This window comes from Medicago truncatula, chromosome 1, assembly GCF_003473485.1.
Source record: "Medicago truncatula cultivar Jemalong A17 chromosome 1, MtrunA17r5.0-ANR, whole genome shotgun sequence".
Lineage (NCBI taxonomy): Eukaryota > Viridiplantae > Streptophyta > Magnoliopsida > Fabales > Fabaceae > Medicago > Medicago truncatula.
This window is the reverse complement of record NC_053042.1, coordinates 28,224,126-28,242,909: the sequence shown is the minus strand read 5'-3', so window position 1 is coordinate 28,242,909 and position 18,784 is coordinate 28,224,126. Positions and strand designations below refer to the sequence as shown.

Sequence of the window (18,784 nt, the reverse complement as noted above, 5' to 3'; positions counted from 1 at the left end):
CCCTCAAAGTCTTCCCTTCCTCTCCCCTCTAAACTCACAAACAAAGCCTTAGGGTTTGGATTCCAGCTCTTGCTTTAAGCTGGTAGGGTTATATAGTGCTCTCTTTTTAATGTCAATTTTTTTTTACACATATATAATTAATCTTTGGATCAGAAAGAAAGGTTTTATTATTTTATTTTTCTCCTTTAAGATCGTGTAAAGTTAAACCTTTTTTAGTTTTTTAAATTCTTTTGATTTCGTTTTTCAACATTTAGCAATTGAGTTAAATAACAATGTTTCCTCTCAAAAAAAGTTAAATAAAAATGTTTAAATAAAAAACGGATAAATGGTGTGAAAATAAAAGAAAAAAGATTACAAGAACAAACTAACACTTTTAGGAATGCAAGTCCCGAATATATCATAAAAGAGGAGGTTTTGGAGACTTATAAGAGAAACCTTCAGAATATTTACATTTGATTCGTTCACACAGGGCGCGGTTATGGTGCATAAGAAAATCCTTATGCACCATAAATTCAGAAATGGTTTCTGTGAGTTGTACTCCAAAACCATTAGATGTACTTAACGGTTTCCAGTACTTTGCATAAGGATTTCCAGCACCCCGCATAAAATTATGCCAAAACCATTTTGTTGTGAAAATGATTTTTGTGAGTTGTACTTCAAAACCATTTCTGAATTTATGCAGGGTATAACCGCACCCGTTCACGCAATATGTGCTACCGTGTCATTTGTAGATTAGAGATTTCATGGATAAGACTCCCAATTTTTATATTTTTTTCCTTTGTTACAATCACCAATCACAAAATATAATATTTGATGTTGCTTTGGTGGCAGAAGAAACAATCTAAGACATATGAGTTGTGATAGTGCTTGTTATTTTTATGTCATGTTCTTAGAGCTTGTTTTAGTCTATATAATAATGCTCTTAGAGCTTGTTTTAGTCTATATAATAATGCTCTTAGAGTCCACTGAATTTATAGAACAGAACCTTTTATTTCATTGTTCTAATACATATGTAGCTATGATCAAAATTTTAATGAAGTTCTTTGAATCAAAGTCAGGTAGTTGTGATCTTGATCAACATGGATAAACTCATCAAACTAATTTACCATATAAAACAATTTCAAATAGTGACCACAAATTCACAAGAGCAGAATCAAGTTACACATGCATAAATAATAGTGAATCGCCCAAACAAAGCTGTCAATATTACTCATAAACATATTACAAATAGTTTTCACAATGAATCAGCTCTTGTAGAATATAATTATAAATATCCAGAAACGGTGAAGGAGAAAATATACCTACCCCATTTTTCTAGTTTGTGCAATCTTCTAAAGCTTCCCCACTCTCATCGGGAAGTGAGAGTAGAGACTCTGTATACATGGCCAATCGGAATCCACTTGAATCTTTACAATAATAGTTATGCTCAAGAAACTCTCCTTCGTCGTCATATTTTATCAATCCAGTACGACTATTTGTTCCAATAATATCACCAGTTTTTGTACAACATATAGGGAAAATGCGAGGAATGGTATCCATAGTTAGAACAAGAGTTTTAGTCCAAGACGAATGCACTTTGTATTCTTCCATTACCCATATATAAAGTGTATCTCTCCTCAAAACCCATAGACTGAGAAATCCTCTAAATACCCATAAACCCTGGTCTGAAAAATCATCATAGTCAATTATATCAACTGGGAGAGGAATATCGAGAAGTTTCCTTTCCATTAAAAGAAAGGCAACAATAACATTGACACGTATATCATAACGAAAAGTCAACCAGTGAATAGCCCCATGAAAGAGTGTCTCTACTACGGGATAAACAATGGAAGAGGAAGAGGGAGAAACCTCACTACAAAAAGCCAAATGGGTAGTACCCACAGTTTCATTCCACGCATTAGCTCTCAATGAGAAAATCCCCAAGTAATCATAGGATAACGAAACCACCAAGTAATCATCTGTTGACTTGTCATACCCAAAACCATAGAAATCTGCATATAAATGATTAAGAGGCAAAGGTAATTGCCTATGAACTCTGGTGGATGGGTTCCATAGGTAAATGTTTGAAGAAGAGTGCAACAATATAAACCCTCGACATGAACCTTCAATGGTCAGATCAAAATCAGATTTGGGAAGCAAAAAAATAGGGTTCAGTAAAGTTGGAGAAGAATCATATGTAAACAATGAATCTAAAAGCTATAGATTGAAATTGATGATTTGGTGTCAAGAACAGAATTTGATGATTGTGTGTTGCAGCAGTAATCTGAAACTGTGAATTTGCAAAGTAAGGATTTGAGATAAGAGAAAACCATGACTTGCAAACACATTTGAAACGAATCAGAGTTTCAACTGGTAACCTCAGCAGGATTTGGGTAATCAATTCATCAGGAAGATAAAGTGGATTCATCTCCATTCATGCGTCTATCTTCTTAACTAGTGATGTTTGTCACCGTTTTAGGGTTTAGGGTTTGGATTCCAGCTCTTGCTTTAAGTTGGTGCTTCATAGGGTTATATTCACCATCCACACGATTCTTGAATAGGGCCCATGGTTTTTTTCTTTTCTTTTTTGTAACTTTTCTATATCTAAATTTTTTAATCAGAATTCCATTTTAATTTGCGCCAAAAAAAGAAAATTAATCCCATTTTAACTTGTTATTGCAAAGTTTTTTTTTTTTTTTTTTTTTTTTATGAATGAAGAGAGCAAGGAAGGCATCAGAAAACAATTAGACATCCCAACTAGGTTGGCACCCCATAGTTGCTCCTCTACCGCTTGGTCTAAAATTTTATTTAAAAAAGGAAAAACTATATAAAAGGGGGACTTGGCCAAAACCCTCAAAAGCGAAAAGAAAACAAAGAACAGACTAAGGGAAACGAATATTCGGAGGACCATGTATGTCCCTGTAAAAATCCTGCCTAAGGAAACAAGGTAAGGAATCCCACCAAATAGTATCAGTAATAACATGCCCCTGCCTAGACAGTTTATTTGCACAAGCATTTCCTTCTCTATAGATATGTGATGACAGGATGTGAATACCACCATGGAAACAGTTTGTGCCAACGATTTCGAAGCCTCAAAGGAAGAGGCTTCCTGCAAGCCAAAATTAAGAGGACAACGATTAAAACAAATTTTTTAAAAGCAATGCGAGATTTCACATTACCGATACCTCGAACATTCCAATAGAAAATATTCATCTATTCGGAGGAGTTATAGCACCCTTGGACCGGGTTTTATAGGCTGCACGGATTATTTTTTTCTGCTTTTTAGTGAGAACCGGTGTAAATTGTTCATTAGGATCTTCCGTTGCCGGAACCAAAATGTGTCGTAATAAATTTAAATCCTTCTGCATAACGGGCCAAATAGGGTGTTGCTGAACTTGCTGAGTTTTGTCCACTTTTTCATGTGATGAAGACATGGCAGAAGCTAGAGAAGGCGATTTCGCACCAGTGGAGGAATTCAATTGTTGAACCAGATGAAGAATAGGAGAATTATCCTCTAGTTGACGAACCATACCCTCCGTATAATTTATATTACACTCAACAACATCAATAACATTTTGTAACAGAAGCCGGAAGGAAGTACTTGACTGCTTAAAGGCATCTACGTTCCCATTTTCCACTTCCGTCACTTGGATATGCTCCTGGATGCGTTCTGTGATAGTGTGGGGAAAGTCTTGCTGTAAATCATTAATCTTATCCACGGAAAATCCCCGAGCAAGATAGCACATCACCTGAGTTTTGAATATAATCGTAGGATAGTGAAACCACCAAGTAATCGTCCATTGACTTGTCATTACCCAAAACCATAGAATTTGAAATGTGAAAGATTAGAATAAAGTATTTGCCTATGAACTCCATTGGATGGATTCCATAGCTAAAAGTTTGGATAAGAGTACAAAAATATGAACCCTCTACATGAACCTATAATTTTAAGATCAAAATCAAGTTTGTCAAGTGGAAAATTGGGGTTAAGAGAAGCAAAAGCAGAATGATCTGTAAACAATGAATCCAAAACTATGGATCGAAGTTTAGAAACAATGATTGGTAAACAATGAATCTAAAGTTATGGATCGAACTTCATAAGTTTCTTGAGAACAGAATTCGATGAGTGTGGGTTGCAGATGCAGAGGTAAGTAATAGTCTTATTCTTTAGTATTTTTACGTGTAACCTTATAGTTCTCTTTCATTTTGGACTTTGACCCTCTTTTTCTACCCAAAAAAATAAAATAAAATAAAATAAAACGTGGATTTATTCAAGACATTTTGCTCATTGAAAATTGTTGTCGACACATTTGAGAAGGCTGAAAACACATGTAAAATACTAAAATGTTCTTCGGCAGTTAACTGCCGAGGAGGTTTAAAATCGGTTGCAGTTAACTACTGAGGAAAACCTCGACAGTTAACTGCCGATGCGCTCTTGCTACAAATCTGGCAGAAGCTCTCACATCCATTATTACTCTCATTTTACCAAAAAAAATTCAAATCTCTCTCAAAATCTCTCGAAAAAACCCAACCAAATCCTACCAAATTTATTCAACAAAATCACAAGTAAGTGATCATAATGCTATTAACTTACATTTTAGTTGTTATAAATGTTTTTTTTTTAGTTTTTGAGTAGATTTAAATTATTTTAGTTTTTGAGTAGATTTACATGTTATAATTCATTTTTAGAGTAGATGTTAGTTGATTAATTTAGTTTAAATGTTTGCATGATGTTTATGTTATAATTTAGAATTTTAGGATTATTCTTTATTTTGGTGTTTTATATTTATTTTTTTATTTTAGTTTTTAAGTAGATTTACATGTAAGAGTATATGATTTATTTTAAGAGTAGATATAAGTTGAATAATTTTGTTATATTTTACAATATTTTTATGTTTTTTTTAGGGTAAAACATTTTAGGGTTATTTTTATGATTTTTAGGGTTTATGTATAATTTACACTCCAAGTGTTTGATGAAATGTTTGAATGAGTTTTTCATTGATTGTTTTCAATTTCTTATTGTGTAGATTTGAAACAATGGCCAGGTGGATCGACGTTCATGCACAATTCAATGGCGGAGAACCTCAGAGGTTCGGTGCCTTGGTGTAACGTTAAGAGGTCTCAAGGATCAACTGAATGAATTCATCCAAGGGTGGAATACGTTCGGTATAAACGTCCAACGCTCGACGAGGGGAGAATATCAATCACTTGGGTAGAATTAATGAACGACGAAAACGTGAAGAACATGTTTTGGGGGCACAGTATGTTCTAGTGGATCGATATGCGGTTAACGTTGTTGAGAGCAACTGAAGATATTATCAAGAGTTTGATTCCGTTAGAAGATCGTGATTAGGTAGGGAATGCACCTTCCAACTACAACAATTGTCTTCCTTTGAATGAGGTAATTCAAACTTGTTGACTCAAATATTCGCCCGACATTCCCATTGTTCCTTTCAAAAGATTAAATTCTTGTGAGGCTGGTATAAATGAAGGTATTGAAGTGTTAAGGAATGCACCTCATTCTGTTGACACGTCAATACCATCATTTAAAACCAAGCCTAACAATAATTTAATCTTTTGAATGAAACAATGGGAATGTCGGACGAATATTTGTGTCCTGCTGTTTAGCAAGTTTGAATTTACCCCATTCAGAGATAAGACAATTGTTGTAGTTGGAAGGTATATTCTTGAATGTAATGTAATGAATTTACCACTTTTCAAATTTATTTATTCATTATGAAACTTTTATTCGAATTCACGTTAGACTTAATTAGTCTTTATTCGAATACGCAATTTTTAATCGAAATTATTCAATACGCGAGTTTAACCGAAATTATTCAATACGCGATTTTAATCGAAATACACGATTTTGAATGAAATTATTCAAAACGCGATTTCATTCAAAGTACCATAATGTCCAGCAAAATGCGCGCGACACAAAAAAAAACATAAAAGAAAAAAATCCAAAACAATTAGGCATTAGAAGCCATTACATTCATTCTTCCTCGTCACACAAGTCAATCAGGTTGCCCACTACAGTCCCTGGAGCACCTTCTTTTGGTTGAGGACCAAAATAGCATATCCTCCCACTCCTCCTCAACCCCGACTGATTGTACACCGGCACCTTCGAACGCTTCTTTTTTTTCGGAACCATCACAAACAATTCCATGTCATGTCATAGGCGATTTTTCTTTCTTCTTGTCATCACCCTGAACGTTACCCTGGTTCTGATTCTGAGACATATCTACATAAAAAAAAATGACGATCAAAACCTAAACTAAACAACAATGCCATAAAATCAAAAAATCAAAACCTAAACTATCATCAAAACCTACACCTAAACCTAATCAATTCTAACAATTCTACAACAATTCATCAAAACCTAAACCTAACAATTCAATAAAACTTCTATAACAATTATAATAATTCATAACCACCTAAACCTAAACAATTCTAACAATTCTAACCTAAACTATCCTAAAATCATAAAACCTAAACCTAACAATTTTAACAATTCTACAACAAATCGTTAAAACAATAAAACCTAAATATAAATCTAACATATGATAAAATCATAAAATCAGTAAAATTTATATAATCGAAATTTAAGAAAAAAAACAACAATTCAACCACAAAACAACAATGCAATAGGATTCAAAAAACTTGTTTTTGCGATTGAAATTAGATTGGAATGGCTTGAAATGGCTGAAAATCGCACATAGGAGAACCAAACACGTAACAGAGGAGTTTTGGAAACTCCTATGTCTGTTTTTTTTCTTATAACAGATCATCGGCAGTTAACTGCCGAGGTTTACCTCGGTAGTTAACAGTAGCCAGTTTCTTCATAATTCGGCAGTTAACTGCCGCGGGAGCTTTTCGTCTTTTACATGTGTTTTTCAGCCCTATTAAATGTGTGAACATAAATTTTTTTGCTCATTTCAAATTGATTCAGAGATTGATGATATCCCCCTTCTTTCAATATTCTCAAATTTTCATCATTATATCATTCAACTTACTTACGAGCTCTCAAACTTACTTTTTTCCCTTTGTTAAATGACTTTAAATTATGGTTTACTACTTTTTTCAATTCCACTCATTCAAATTTGGAGAGGCTTCTAAATTTTTCAGAAACGGTGCTATCATTTAGCATATAAAAGTTAATTGAGGGCACAATCATATAAAAATATCGTATAAGAATTGAGAAAAGTTAATTGACTACCATCTAGCTCAAATCATCAGTATATGAATACGCATGATGAATTTCTCTGCTATGATCTACAATTTCCCATACATATGTTGAATTTGAACTCATTTAAAACCAAATAACAAGATTTTGAATCATTTCAACACGAAAAAATGGTTGGGATCGCTTCATATGAGTAGCATTTCAGCTCATTGAGGTTCATAGTTCTTTTGAAACCTGTTAAGTTTGAAAATGTGAAACCTTATGCAGATTTTATAAACCTCTTATTGCCCATTTCCACTTTGTAAGTCACATTTCAGTTTCTATAAAGCATGTATGCATAACTATAATTTAAACTTCTCTTATAGTTTTTAAAGACTGCTTTCCTCTAGAAAAATTTCACACCCCTGCACAAAATATCTGCATGCATTTAAAGCTTTGATATTATTGTACTGCATTCATTCTAACTAAAGAACCGAGTTATGAATATAAAAAAAAAAAAAAAAAAAAGAAAAAAAAAGTATGCTAATGCAATATTTGTTTATTTTGTCAATGACAGATAGTAACAAAAAGGCATTCAATACACTTAATTTTTCTAAGCAATTAGAATGGAAAATGCTTGAAAATCTTTACGGCCAAATCATTATGCAAACCAAATTTGAATACCACAAATCATTTTTGGACAATTTATAAAACAGTACTGCTATATAGTACGGACGGTCGCATACGAAACTTCACGGGCGCGTTTAAAATCTTATTTTCCACGCGCTACAGTGTCTGCAGTTTTTTAAAATAAAAAATGATAAAATCAGTCATCGCACTTCAGTTTCTCTTTCCTCCGCAGCTTATTTTCCAGCCACCGTTTCTCTTCCTTCCGCAGCCGTTTGGAAATGAAAAGCACATCTACTCCATCATCTCTGGCCACCGCGACGGAACTATAGCTTCATATTCGAGTTCTCTTTTCTTCGGGGTAAGTCATCTTCTCCTTCTTTCCATCTTCTCTGTTTTCTTTCTTTACGCAAAAGCTGTTTCAGCTGACTCACATAAACCTCTTGTTGATAATAACCAAAATACTCCCTCATCATCATCCTCCAAATTGTCCTTGTTCTTGGTGGTTCAGGTGGTGTTGGTAACCATTCATTTATTCTTCTTCCTTCTGTTTCTTTTGTAATTAGTTTGATTTTGAATTTGCTTTAGGCCCACCCTGTTTGGATAAACAAATTAATTTGTAGCTTAAATTATAAGTGTTTTTCGTGATAAGTCCTTATGAATAAGCAGTTTTCGTATGAGTAATAAGTTGTTTTCAGAAGTTATCTTCAAGAGCTTATAAAAAAAAAGCTGAAAACATCTTATGAACATGAGCTATTTTCATAAGTTCTCCAAAACAGTCTCAAAAATGTTGAAGGTCAATCCAAACAGGTTCTTAATGTTTCATAAATATTTACATATTGTTTAACTAAATAGAAAAAATATAATGATTAGTCACTCTAGATGCATTTACGATCGCGGCCAATTCATAGAGTAGTTGCTGACTTATGGGTGTTGTTTATTAAGTTGACTCTATGTTAGATCTGCTATATCAAAAAAAAAAAAAAATTAAAGTAGATCAGTTATACAGTTAGTAGTTAGTGGCTAGCAATCTGTCACAGTTGGTTAGTTTTCTGTTTCGGTTTGTTTGTTTTGGTTCAACTTTTTGATCTTGTAAATAAGACATGTTTGACTCAATATTCAATAATTCCGTTGAGATCAATGACAAATGTTTCGCTCATTTTCTCGCATTGTTTACTTTCATATGGTATCAGAGTCTAGTTACAATCCAAGGACATGTGAGTTATACTAGCTTATGTGACAGAGTCAACCTATATTGTTGATGAATAGTATTAACAACCTTGTTGTTGGTAATATGTAATTGTGGAATAAGGAATTCCTTTGCAATGTTATTTTACGCATTCAGAAAACAACCGTAAAATGTAGAAGTGCATATTAATCCATGCCAATATTTTTGATTCGGGGAGTTTGTAAATTAATTGACTTGACTTAATATTCAGGGCAGCTATTTGTAGCATCACTGCTTCAGCGGAATATTAAGTCGTGCTTGATACTTAGGGATCTCGAGAAAGCCAAGGCTCTTATTGTCATTCAGGGGATAGTGATTAAGAAGTTCTTCACCACTTTTGGAGTACAGTATGCTTAAGAAGTTCTTCCTTTCTATTACTTTTCAAACTGTTTTCAGTTTTAACATGTTATAGTCTAACTATAATATGCAGTACAATTTTAACATGTTGTAAAAATCAAATTATTTTCAATCCCTTCCCCCCCTGAGATAGCCAATGCAGCAAGGGATTTTGTTGTGGAAATTAATGAAGCTGTCTCAAAGAAGACGAAGAGTTGGAAGCAGGGCACACGACAGGAGTTAATTCAAACTTCTCATGCTCTCGTGATTTCTGTTGATGCAGGTTGTTTCTCGGATGGCTATACTGCATCTGGCTGCGTGTTCAATGACTATACAGGTGTAACTACATTCTCAGCTTGCAAAAAGGAACAAATGACAGCTGAACCTACAATTGCTGAAGCTCTTGGCATCCGCTGGTGTATGCAGCTCGCGAAGGATCAAAGAATTAAAGAAAAGAAATCATTGTGCAGTCAGATGCGTTGGTTGTAGTGGAATGCATTAGGGGCTCTAATTCTATTGCTAGTTTTTAACACATTGTGGCAGATTGTAAAACTCTTATGAATGTCTTTAGTAAGGTATCTGTTAACTTTATAGGTAGAGATTTGAATGTTTTAGCGCATAGACTTGTAGGTTATGATATGCAAGTAGGGAACAAGTCTTGGTTGGGATATCCCCTTCCTTTGAATGATGTTATTGTCTCTTGTAATGCTTCTGTTATATAACGAAGTTGGTAGAATATCAAACAGAAAAAAAAAGAGATTGACTAATGCTTTTGACCATCTTGTTTCAATGACCATGTAGACTGTAATTACCATGATAAATCATGCAATTGGAGCATCTGGAGTCGTAACCAAGGAGTGCAACTTAGTAAGAAAGAAAGTGATTAATTATCACAATAATTAGAAGTATACCAACTTAGTAAAATATGTTTTGTTCTGCTCTAAATATGTTTTTGGTTACAGGACGATATTGATCATGGTTGGCTTCTGGCACTGAATGAAAGCGTGCAAGCACTGCTGGCCATATCAAACTGAAATATTGTTACTGTGTGAAGGCTTGTAATTACATATATGTATTATTGGACGAGCTGGGACAGATTGGGAAGAGGTAAAAACAAAGGTGGCTTAGGATTTAGAGGCTGTTAGTATAGTGCATTATGCTTCTTCCTTTGCTGAAGTGTTCAATGCAGCCTGTAGACGGCTTTGGGTGTTTTGAAGGTTAATATTGATGTGGGATGCTTTGAAGGCGGGCACACATGTTGAGGTCTGATCGTTAGCACCATGACAGTGATGGTGCTTAAATTGGATTGATGAACAGAAACAGTTACAGACTAATCCTGCTATTGTATCTCATGTGATTGTAGAAACTAACACAAGTAGTATCCAAGGACAAGCATTTGACTTTTAGGAAAAAGAGAGAAAATAATAATGAGCATTTGGCTTTTAGGAAGTCTGTGTTAAGACTATCCATGTAATGTAATATTACTCATGTCTATGTTATGCATGTCAATGAATGAAAAGTGCAGGAACATCAATTTGTGTACTTCAAGTTTTAATATTCTTTAGTAGTATTTCTTTCGGCATCAATAACATGATATTCCTTCCAAATAAAAATATTACAGTTTGATTACAAAATAAAGCTAAAAAGTTGAAAGAGCAGTGTCATTTTTTATAACTGATTAATTCATTCAATAAAGCCTAGCACAAGGAGTGCAAAAGGCTAGAGTTTACAAACAAATCCAAACAAACAAGTCTCCACGCACTAATGAAAACAAACACCGGGAGGCACCAAAGGCCGAAACAGGGAAAACAAAAGGCATGTGGCTATACAGCATAACAACAAAAAGCCAATCATCACCCAAACTGCAAATCATGCAGACCCTCATACCATGACTGCAGAAAACAAAAAAAAAAACTCGTAACAGCAGTGTCTTAATCTTGGCTTTTGATGGCTGGATCATTCAACTTATGTCTCTGATGATTGTGTTGATCCTTCATATGGTGTCGTTCCTTCAAAAAGAGACAAAGGGATTGGTCTTTTGTGTTAAAATCTGATTGTATTCCCACACAATAAAAAACCAATAGATTGCATTTACAAACAATAAGAAAACTTCAAACAAATACCTGTAACAGATCTGAACAAGCAGCATTATGGTTTATGACCTCAGAATAATAAGGAGCCTGCAAAGAATATATACTTAATCAGTTATGTTCATAATATAAATGTTCAAATAAAAATAAAACACACCAAATTATGTTATGATATTAATTTTTAAATAAAAATAAAACAACACCAAAATCTATATTTGCACCTTGTTTTCTTCACCAAGATATTCTTGATTTGGATTGAAGGGAGCTACAGTATTTACACTACCATTTTCACCACTCCGTACATTGTTCTGCTCCTGCTAAAATATTTACATAGAAAACATGGATGCTTAGTATGCAATGTAATATCATGTACATTTTAAAATAAAAGTATGGAATCATCTAGAATATGAATTATCAAATAGAAATAGATAGAGCAACAAATCTTATATCTGCACCTGATTTACTTGACTAGAATATTCTTTGTTTACTTGAATGCTCTCTTGTGTGCCAATTCCATCTCCAAGTTGAGATCTGTAACACACTTCATATTCGATTTCTTGACCTCTAGATATGCATGGGCCCTGCCATAAAAAAATCCTAAATTAGACTTGTCAACTATTATATCTATAATATCAATAAATAAATACTATAAATTTCATACTCACCTTCTCAGGACCTTGATTTTTTTTACTATTTTGGTTGTTCTTTTTAGTTTTCTTTTGTGCAAGCTTCTTCTTCACAATCTGATCAAATTTAGATGTCTTCCTTTTCGAAGGAGGACGCCCTTTACTTCGAGCCAGTTTAGGATCAAGAATGGTAGCTTGGCTTTGAACTGAACAGTCTTCTTCTATAATTCTAGGAGATGTTTCATTACATGGTAACTCAATTTTCATGTTTTGAATCCAGTTCATCACTTTCACTAAATCATCTTCACTATTTATCCTTGTTGAAGCAAATTCATAAAAGGCGTCACAAGCTTTATCAACACGTTGCAATTCAGTTTTTCCAACCAAATTATCAAAACCACATTTAATAAGTGTATACCTCCGCTTTATATCTTTCCTCCACCGTGCCAAAATATAATTAGATGGCACGAAATCTGTTTTCCCTATGAGCTTAAGCACACAAAGGATGTGCCTACATAAAATGCCTTTAAATTCAAACAAGTGGCAGGTGCATTTTAACATGAAGTCTTTTTCATTGAAGAGCACCATGAACACAATATCTTTCATCTTGTCATATACTTTCTTACTTTCTGTAACAGAAAATATTGAATCCAAACCCTCCAATCTGTTGAAACATGCATGACAGTACATCATAGAAGCTATTTCCAATTGGAATTCCTGAAACTTTGCATTGGTAAAGGCTTTTTGGAATTGGAACTCAAAGCCAAAGTGACTAATACAAGCAATAACCGTATTAAACGAACGAAAGTCGGCAATGTTTTCCTTTTCAATTTTATCTTTCAATGCATTATCATACTGCTCAACAAATTGCTTCGGTGTTGTCTTTGAGGTCACATATCCATCAAAAAATGAGTTCATACTTTCACTTCGTTGTGTAGTTGACATTCCAGCCCAAAATGTGTCCCTTACATATGCAGGAACCCAACGATGCCGTTCAACAAATAACCCTTTCAACTATTCATTGTCATGTAGCTTGTAACACTCAATCATATTTTCCCACTTCATCATAAAATCACTTTTGCTAAAAGAATCGTATACAATATCATGCAAAAGTGTTTTGATAGACTCGTAGTCAGAGTGTCTACCAAACTTTTCTGGAATCTTTTTCATTAAATGCCATAAGCACCACCGATGACGAGCCTTCGGAAAGACAACCTCAATTGCCTTTTTCATTGCTCCGTCTTGATCAGTGATTATGGCATTTGGAGAACGTCCATGCATACATTCTAACCAAGTCTTAAACAACCAAGTAAAAGTTTCAGTATCCTCATTTGACAACAGAGCACAACCTAGCAACATCGACTGACCATGATGGTTTACGCCAACAAAAGGAGCAAAAGGCATGTCATATTTATTTGTTAAGTAAGTGGTGTCGAAAGATATGACTTCGCCAAAATATTCATATGCGGCCCTACATCTTGCATCTGCCCAAAACACATTTCGTAATCGACTTTCATCATCGACATCCATTACATAATAAAATTGACTATTTTGTTTTTGCATCCTAACAAAGTATTTCTGTATTGCTTCAGCATCTCCTGTCCCAAGTCGTAATTGTCTTACTTTGTCTATGTGGTTTCTGCAGTCTTTTTCTCCAAATGTGAGATTCTCATACCCATTTGCTTCACCGACCAAGGACCGAAAATTTCTACTCACATTAATCCCAGCTTGATCATTGAGTTCTAACCTCCTCTTCATTCGAGCCCCGATATTTTTGTTAGATCTAAAATATCGTGCTTTCCCTGGACTTAGATCATGATTATGCTAAAAAAAAACACTTGAAATTTTAGTTGTTCCGTCTGAATACATACACGCATTCAATCTAGCCTTACACTGCGTTTTGGTTACAGGATTTGGCTCTAACAAATTCTTTGAGCGACTCACATACTTTCTAGATCGACTACATGCTAAAGTAAAATACATTTTCCCTTCATCTCCTTTTTTTGAACTTATTTTAGTAGTTCCAAAACCCACCCGCTGAGCATAATTCCTGTAATACTCAGTAATTTCCTTCTCAGATCCAAATGACATCCCAGCACAAGGTGTTTCTTCTTCATAAGTATCATTTGTTTCTAAACAATCATTAGTTTCCAATTCATCACAAGACTCAAATCCTTCTTGCACTAATACAACAAATAAAATAAAATAAAAAACCTATATTAATTGACCAACACAAGTAGTAAATGAAACATCAATCAATTGACACAAATTTCCTGCTAATGATATATAAAAACAACAAATACACAAAATACTTACTTGTAAGTGAAATGAAATCTGAAATACTCTGCTTTAGGGCTATGAATCAATGGAAGCTATGATAGTAAGCAGAAACATAGTTATGTGAGGATGTTATGTGAGGATGAATATGAGACCAAATTCACAGAGGCAAGACGTAAGAATGAGAAAACGACCACGACGCTATTTCGCAACAAATGAGATTGAACTCCAATCAGAGTATTTGATTCGCGGGAATGAGGAAACAATTCGCAGGAAAGAGTATCTGATTCGCGGGAGTGGAGAACGTGGGTTTCCATTCTTTTTTTGGGTGAACTGCAGTTTTTTTTTTTTAGTTACAAACTGCAGGTTTTATATTTAATTTAATCTTATTTTTGTTGGACAGAGAAAGTGCAGCTCGTGGAAGTAGAAAGTTTTCACGCCCCTGTGAGTATTCTTGCACAACAGTTCCGTACAAAATAGCATTTTCCTTTATAAAATCATTATGCTTTGTGAAATAGAATTTCAGCCAAATCATGTATGCAGACAAAATTAGAACCAGTTGGGTTTGAACATGAAGGAAAGAAACCACTTCTGAATCCAAAAACAATATACTGGTCAGTCAAATAAATTTCCACTTCAAAAAGAAGATATACCACAAATCTAATCAAACCAGATTGCAATAAAAAGCTAATTTCTTTGCCTAATGGCTATGGCCAACAGTATAACAATTAACACTCTCTTCTACAGCTTATTACCATGCAAAATGCATTCTTTTCTCTCTTAAACTTCTGTCTTCGAAAACTCTAAGTTGTAATCATAACGCTATTTAGGCTCATGAAATGATTTAGTTTTTATGTTTCTTACACTAAGGTATTAAAAATTCATTTAATTGGTCATGTGCAGGTCATTAATTTGAGACTATTTTTTTTCTGGTTTGAAACAGAAATTCCAATCAAATCACCAAGTTATTAGAGTCCACTTAAATTAGAGAACAGAACCTTCTATTTCATTCAAATACATACAGGGCTATGATCAAACTTAAATAAGTTCTGAGCCAAAGTGGCAAGTTGTGATCTTAATCAACAAGCTTAAACTAACTAGAGTAATTTACCGTATAAAACAATTCCAAACAGTGAACGCAGCATACATTAAAACAGAATCGAGTTACACATGCATATAATCATCAGACTAATTTACCATATAGAACAATTTCAAGCTGTGAACACAACATACATTAGAACATAATCCAGATACTCCACTACTACAGACACATGTGCATAAATAACAGTGAATCAAACAAAGTTGTTAATATTTCCAATAAACATATTACAAATAGTTAACCCAAAAAACAAACATTTCACGAGATATTGAATCAGTTGGTGTGGCATACTGTCTCAAGTTACAAATTCGGCCACCCAAGAGTTCAAAATACAGCACAATTATAAATACCTAGAAAACAGTGAAGGAAAAATATAACTAACTCATTCTTCTTGTTTGTGCCATCTTCTTAAGCTTCCTCATTGTCACTAGGGAGTGAAAGCAAAGACTCCGTATACATAGCCAATCGGAATCCATTTCGTGAATCTTTGCAATAGTAGGTATGCTCTAAAAACTCTCCTTCCTCATCATATCTCACCAATCCAGTACGGCTATCTGTTCCAACAATATCACCACTTGTTGTACAACATACAAGGGAAACATTATGAATGGTATCATAAGTAGTAAGAACAAGAGTTTTAGTCCAAGATGACTGCACTTTATATTCTTTCATTACCCAGATATCAACCGTATCCTCATCCACCATAACCCATAGACTTAGAAATCCTCTACATACCCATAAACCACAAACCGTATAACCATGGTCAAAATCATCTGGGAGAGGAATCTCTACAAGTTTCCTTTCGACTAATTCAAAGGCAACAACAAGATATTCATGTGTATCATAATTGAAAGCCAACCAGTGAATAGCTCCGTTGAAGACCGACTCTACTAAGGGATAAACAAAGGGAGAGGACTTACTACAAAAAGGCAAATGGGTAGGGCTCACAATTTCGTTCCACGCATTAGCTCTCAATGAGAAAATCCCCAAGTAAACATATGAAACTGAAACCACCAAGTAATCATATGTTGATTCGTCATACCCAAAACCATAAAAAATTAAATTTGAAACATTAGGAGGGAAAGGTATTTGTCTAAGAAATCCGGTGGATGGATTCCATATATAAGCTTCTGAACAAGTGTGAACATATATAAACCCTCTACATGAAGCTTTAATTTCAAGATCAAATTCAAATTCCGGAAGCGGAAAATTAGGGTTTAGTGGAACAGGTTCATTATAATCACCAAGTAAACTGAAACCACCAAGTAATCATCTGTTGATTCGTCATACCCAAAACCATAAAAAATTAAATTTGAAACATTAGGAGGGAAAGGTATTTGTCTAAGAAATCCGGTGGATGGATTCCATATATAAGCTTCTGAACAAGTGTGAACATATATAAACCCTCTACATGAAGCTTTAATTTCAAGATCAAATTCAAATTCCGGAAGAGGAAAATTAGGGTTTAGTGGAACAGGTTCATTATAATCATCGGTAAACAACGAATCTACAGCTATATATCGAAACTCAGGAGTTGCTGTCAGGAAGAGAATTCTAAGAGTGTGTGTTGCAGCAGTAACTTGAAAGTGTGAATTTGCAAAGTGATTATCAGAGATAAGTGAAAACCATGACTTACAAACAGATTTGAAACGAATAAGAGACTTAACCGGTAACCTTACTAAGATTTTGGTGATCAATTCATCAGGAAGATATGGTGGTGCATCCACCTCCGCCATGCGTCATCCTCTGCTTTACCAGTGATGTTTGCTTTGATCAGTGTGTTTGGTCTGCAAAACAGCAAATACTGGACAGAACAGTACAAGATAGAACAGTACAACACAAGGCAGAACAGCACAGGACAAATTTTTTATGGCATTGAATAATTTTTTGTTTTATACGATGTTTGGGGGACAATGCTATTTTGGTATTTTAGACAACTTGTACGTGGGAAAAAAAGTTGTGTTGTGGTTTTGGTGAGGGACAAAAATATGAGTTTTTGTCCTGTCCCTTGCCTCCAGTTTGTCATGTACCTGAAACAGTTATACAAATCAAACACTGAACAACTAGAGTTGTTCTGTCCTGTCCTTTATTTTTTAGCAAATCAAACGCACCCAAGAAAACACGGTGACGAGATTGTAGACGGCGGCTAAGAAAATTAATAGATGGGCATTGGGTGGTTTAGGCCCATTTATCAGAAAATTCCTCTTTAGACCCTCCAATTGCTTACAGGTTTTTTTTTTTTTGACAAAATTGCTTACAGGTTTATCAAGTTGTGTTAATGATGGTGAGACACACTCAATGGTATGACCCACAATCTTTTTTGTATGTATTTCTTTCTAAATAACATTCTCCATTTATTTTTATAAATGGAGAGGATCCTTACTCATTTTAGGGACGCTTAAATTATTATTTTAGCTTAGTAGTCAAGTATATACATATTTTTTATCAACATACTACTTACTCCATATTACTTTGGTTTTTTCCACTAAATTTGTATTTTATTTTTTGATTAATTTCTAAATTATTTTGGTAGAGTTAATTTTGGTCATATACATTATGAAGAAATGAAAACTCTATACTTGATGGTAATAAAATATAGTTTAATTATAATACTATGTGAGTCTGTAATTATTATATATACGGACATCCAATCATGTGTTGCACATTATCATATAATATGAAAATATTTTAATAAAATTGTTGTACAAGAATAAGTGATTTTTTCTATATGGCACGTTGACAAGATTGTATATATTTCTCCTTAAAAAAAAATTGTATATATTTCTTTTGAACTAAAATATTTTCATGCTGGAATGTTGTTGATTTGAAAAATCATTTGAAGTGAAATTTATATTTGGTCCAATTTATCACACTTCGAAAGAAGACATTATGGGACACTAACTTTTGCAGGATAGCTTGATTTTTTTTTTTTTGAAAGGACCTTGATGTGCATTTGTTAATGATAGTTAATTTAATAAAAGTTGGAAATTCTATTGTTTTGTAGTGTTGCCTTTTGATTTATAAGTTGTTTTCACAAGTTCTTTTAAACAATCTCACAAGTGAAGTATTTGTGCCGGTAAAATAAATAGGTAAATCCAAACAAGCCCTATATAGTTTGATACAGAGGAATGTTACCATGCTTTCCACTTCGGTATGTAACGACAAGTACCTTAGGACAACTGATTCGTTACGGCTGGGATACCTATTCGTTGCTGTACAGATTCAGTAATGAGAGTAATCAAGTGTGAATTGCATTCATTCACTCTATCATTTGGTGCTTTCTTTGTCTTTCCTGAGATACTTTTAACACGAATAAAGCTTAAAAACAACAGTAAATTCCTTAAAATGCTGAAGTAC

General features: G+C 34.0%; 2 protein-coding genes and 1 long non-coding RNA gene across 4 annotated transcripts; 1 reads left to right on the top strand and 2 right to left on the bottom strand.

Annotated features, from left to right (window-relative positions):
• Nucleotides 1-7,969: 7,969 nt before the first annotated feature.
• On the top strand, nt 7,970-10,905 carry LOC120576023 (uncharacterized). 2 transcript variants are annotated; one of them, XR_005642221.1, is made up of 4 exons: nt 7,970-8,132; nt 9,211-9,346; nt 9,619-10,202; nt 10,298-10,905. It is a non-coding gene; the product is annotated as an uncharacterized lncRNA (long non-coding RNA). The 2 variants fall into 2 exon arrangements; XR_005642222.1 differs by lacking the exon at nt 10,298-10,905 and having other exon boundaries at nt 7,977-8,132; nt 9,619-9,910; nt 10,137-10,291.
• Nucleotides 10,906-11,188: 283 nt separating this feature from the next.
• On the bottom strand, nt 11,189-13,809 carry LOC112419493 (protein FAR-RED IMPAIRED RESPONSE 1-like). Its single transcript, XM_039830695.1, has 6 exons — nt 13,150-13,809; nt 12,166-13,065; nt 11,890-12,006; nt 11,647-11,739; nt 11,459-11,515; nt 11,189-11,227 (listed from the first exon to the last, which is right to left on the bottom strand). The coding sequence occupies exons 1-6, from the start codon at nt 13,807-13,809 to the stop codon at nt 11,189-11,191; spliced, it is 1,866 nt and encodes a 621-aa protein (XP_039686629.1).
• Nucleotides 13,810-15,537: 1,728 nt separating this feature from the next.
• On the bottom strand, nt 15,538-17,163 carry LOC25483646 (F-box/kelch-repeat protein At3g06240). The gene is made up of 2 exons (XM_039830692.1): nt 16,839-17,163; nt 15,538-16,695 (listed from the first exon to the last, which is right to left on the bottom strand). The coding sequence occupies exons 1-2, from the start codon at nt 17,161-17,163 to the stop codon at nt 15,836-15,838; spliced, it is 1,185 nt and encodes a 394-aa protein (XP_039686626.1). The 3' UTR covers nt 15,538-15,835.
• Nucleotides 17,164-18,784: the final 1,621 nt, after the last annotated feature.

Coding starts and splice junctions, on each gene's coding strand:
- LOC112419493 (XM_039830695.1), bottom strand. CDS start 13,809: ATGAAGAGGAGGTTAGAACTCAATGATCAAGCTGGGATTAATGTGAGT. Junction 12,007..12,165: donor CATCTAAATTTGATCAGATT/GTGAAGAAGAAG, acceptor TTTTTATGGCAG/GGCCCATGCATATCTAGAGG. Junction 11,516..11,646: donor ATCTTGGTGAAGAAAACAAG/GTGCAAATATAG, acceptor TATTCTTTGCAG/GCTCCTTATTATTCTGAGGT.
- LOC25483646 (XM_039830692.1), bottom strand. CDS start 17,163: ATGGCGGAGGTGGATGCACCACCATATCTTCCTGATGAATTGATCACC. Junction 16,696..16,838: donor TCTTGAAATTAAAGCTTCAT/GTAGAGGGTTTA, acceptor TCAACAGATGAT/TACTTGGTGGTTTCAGTTTA.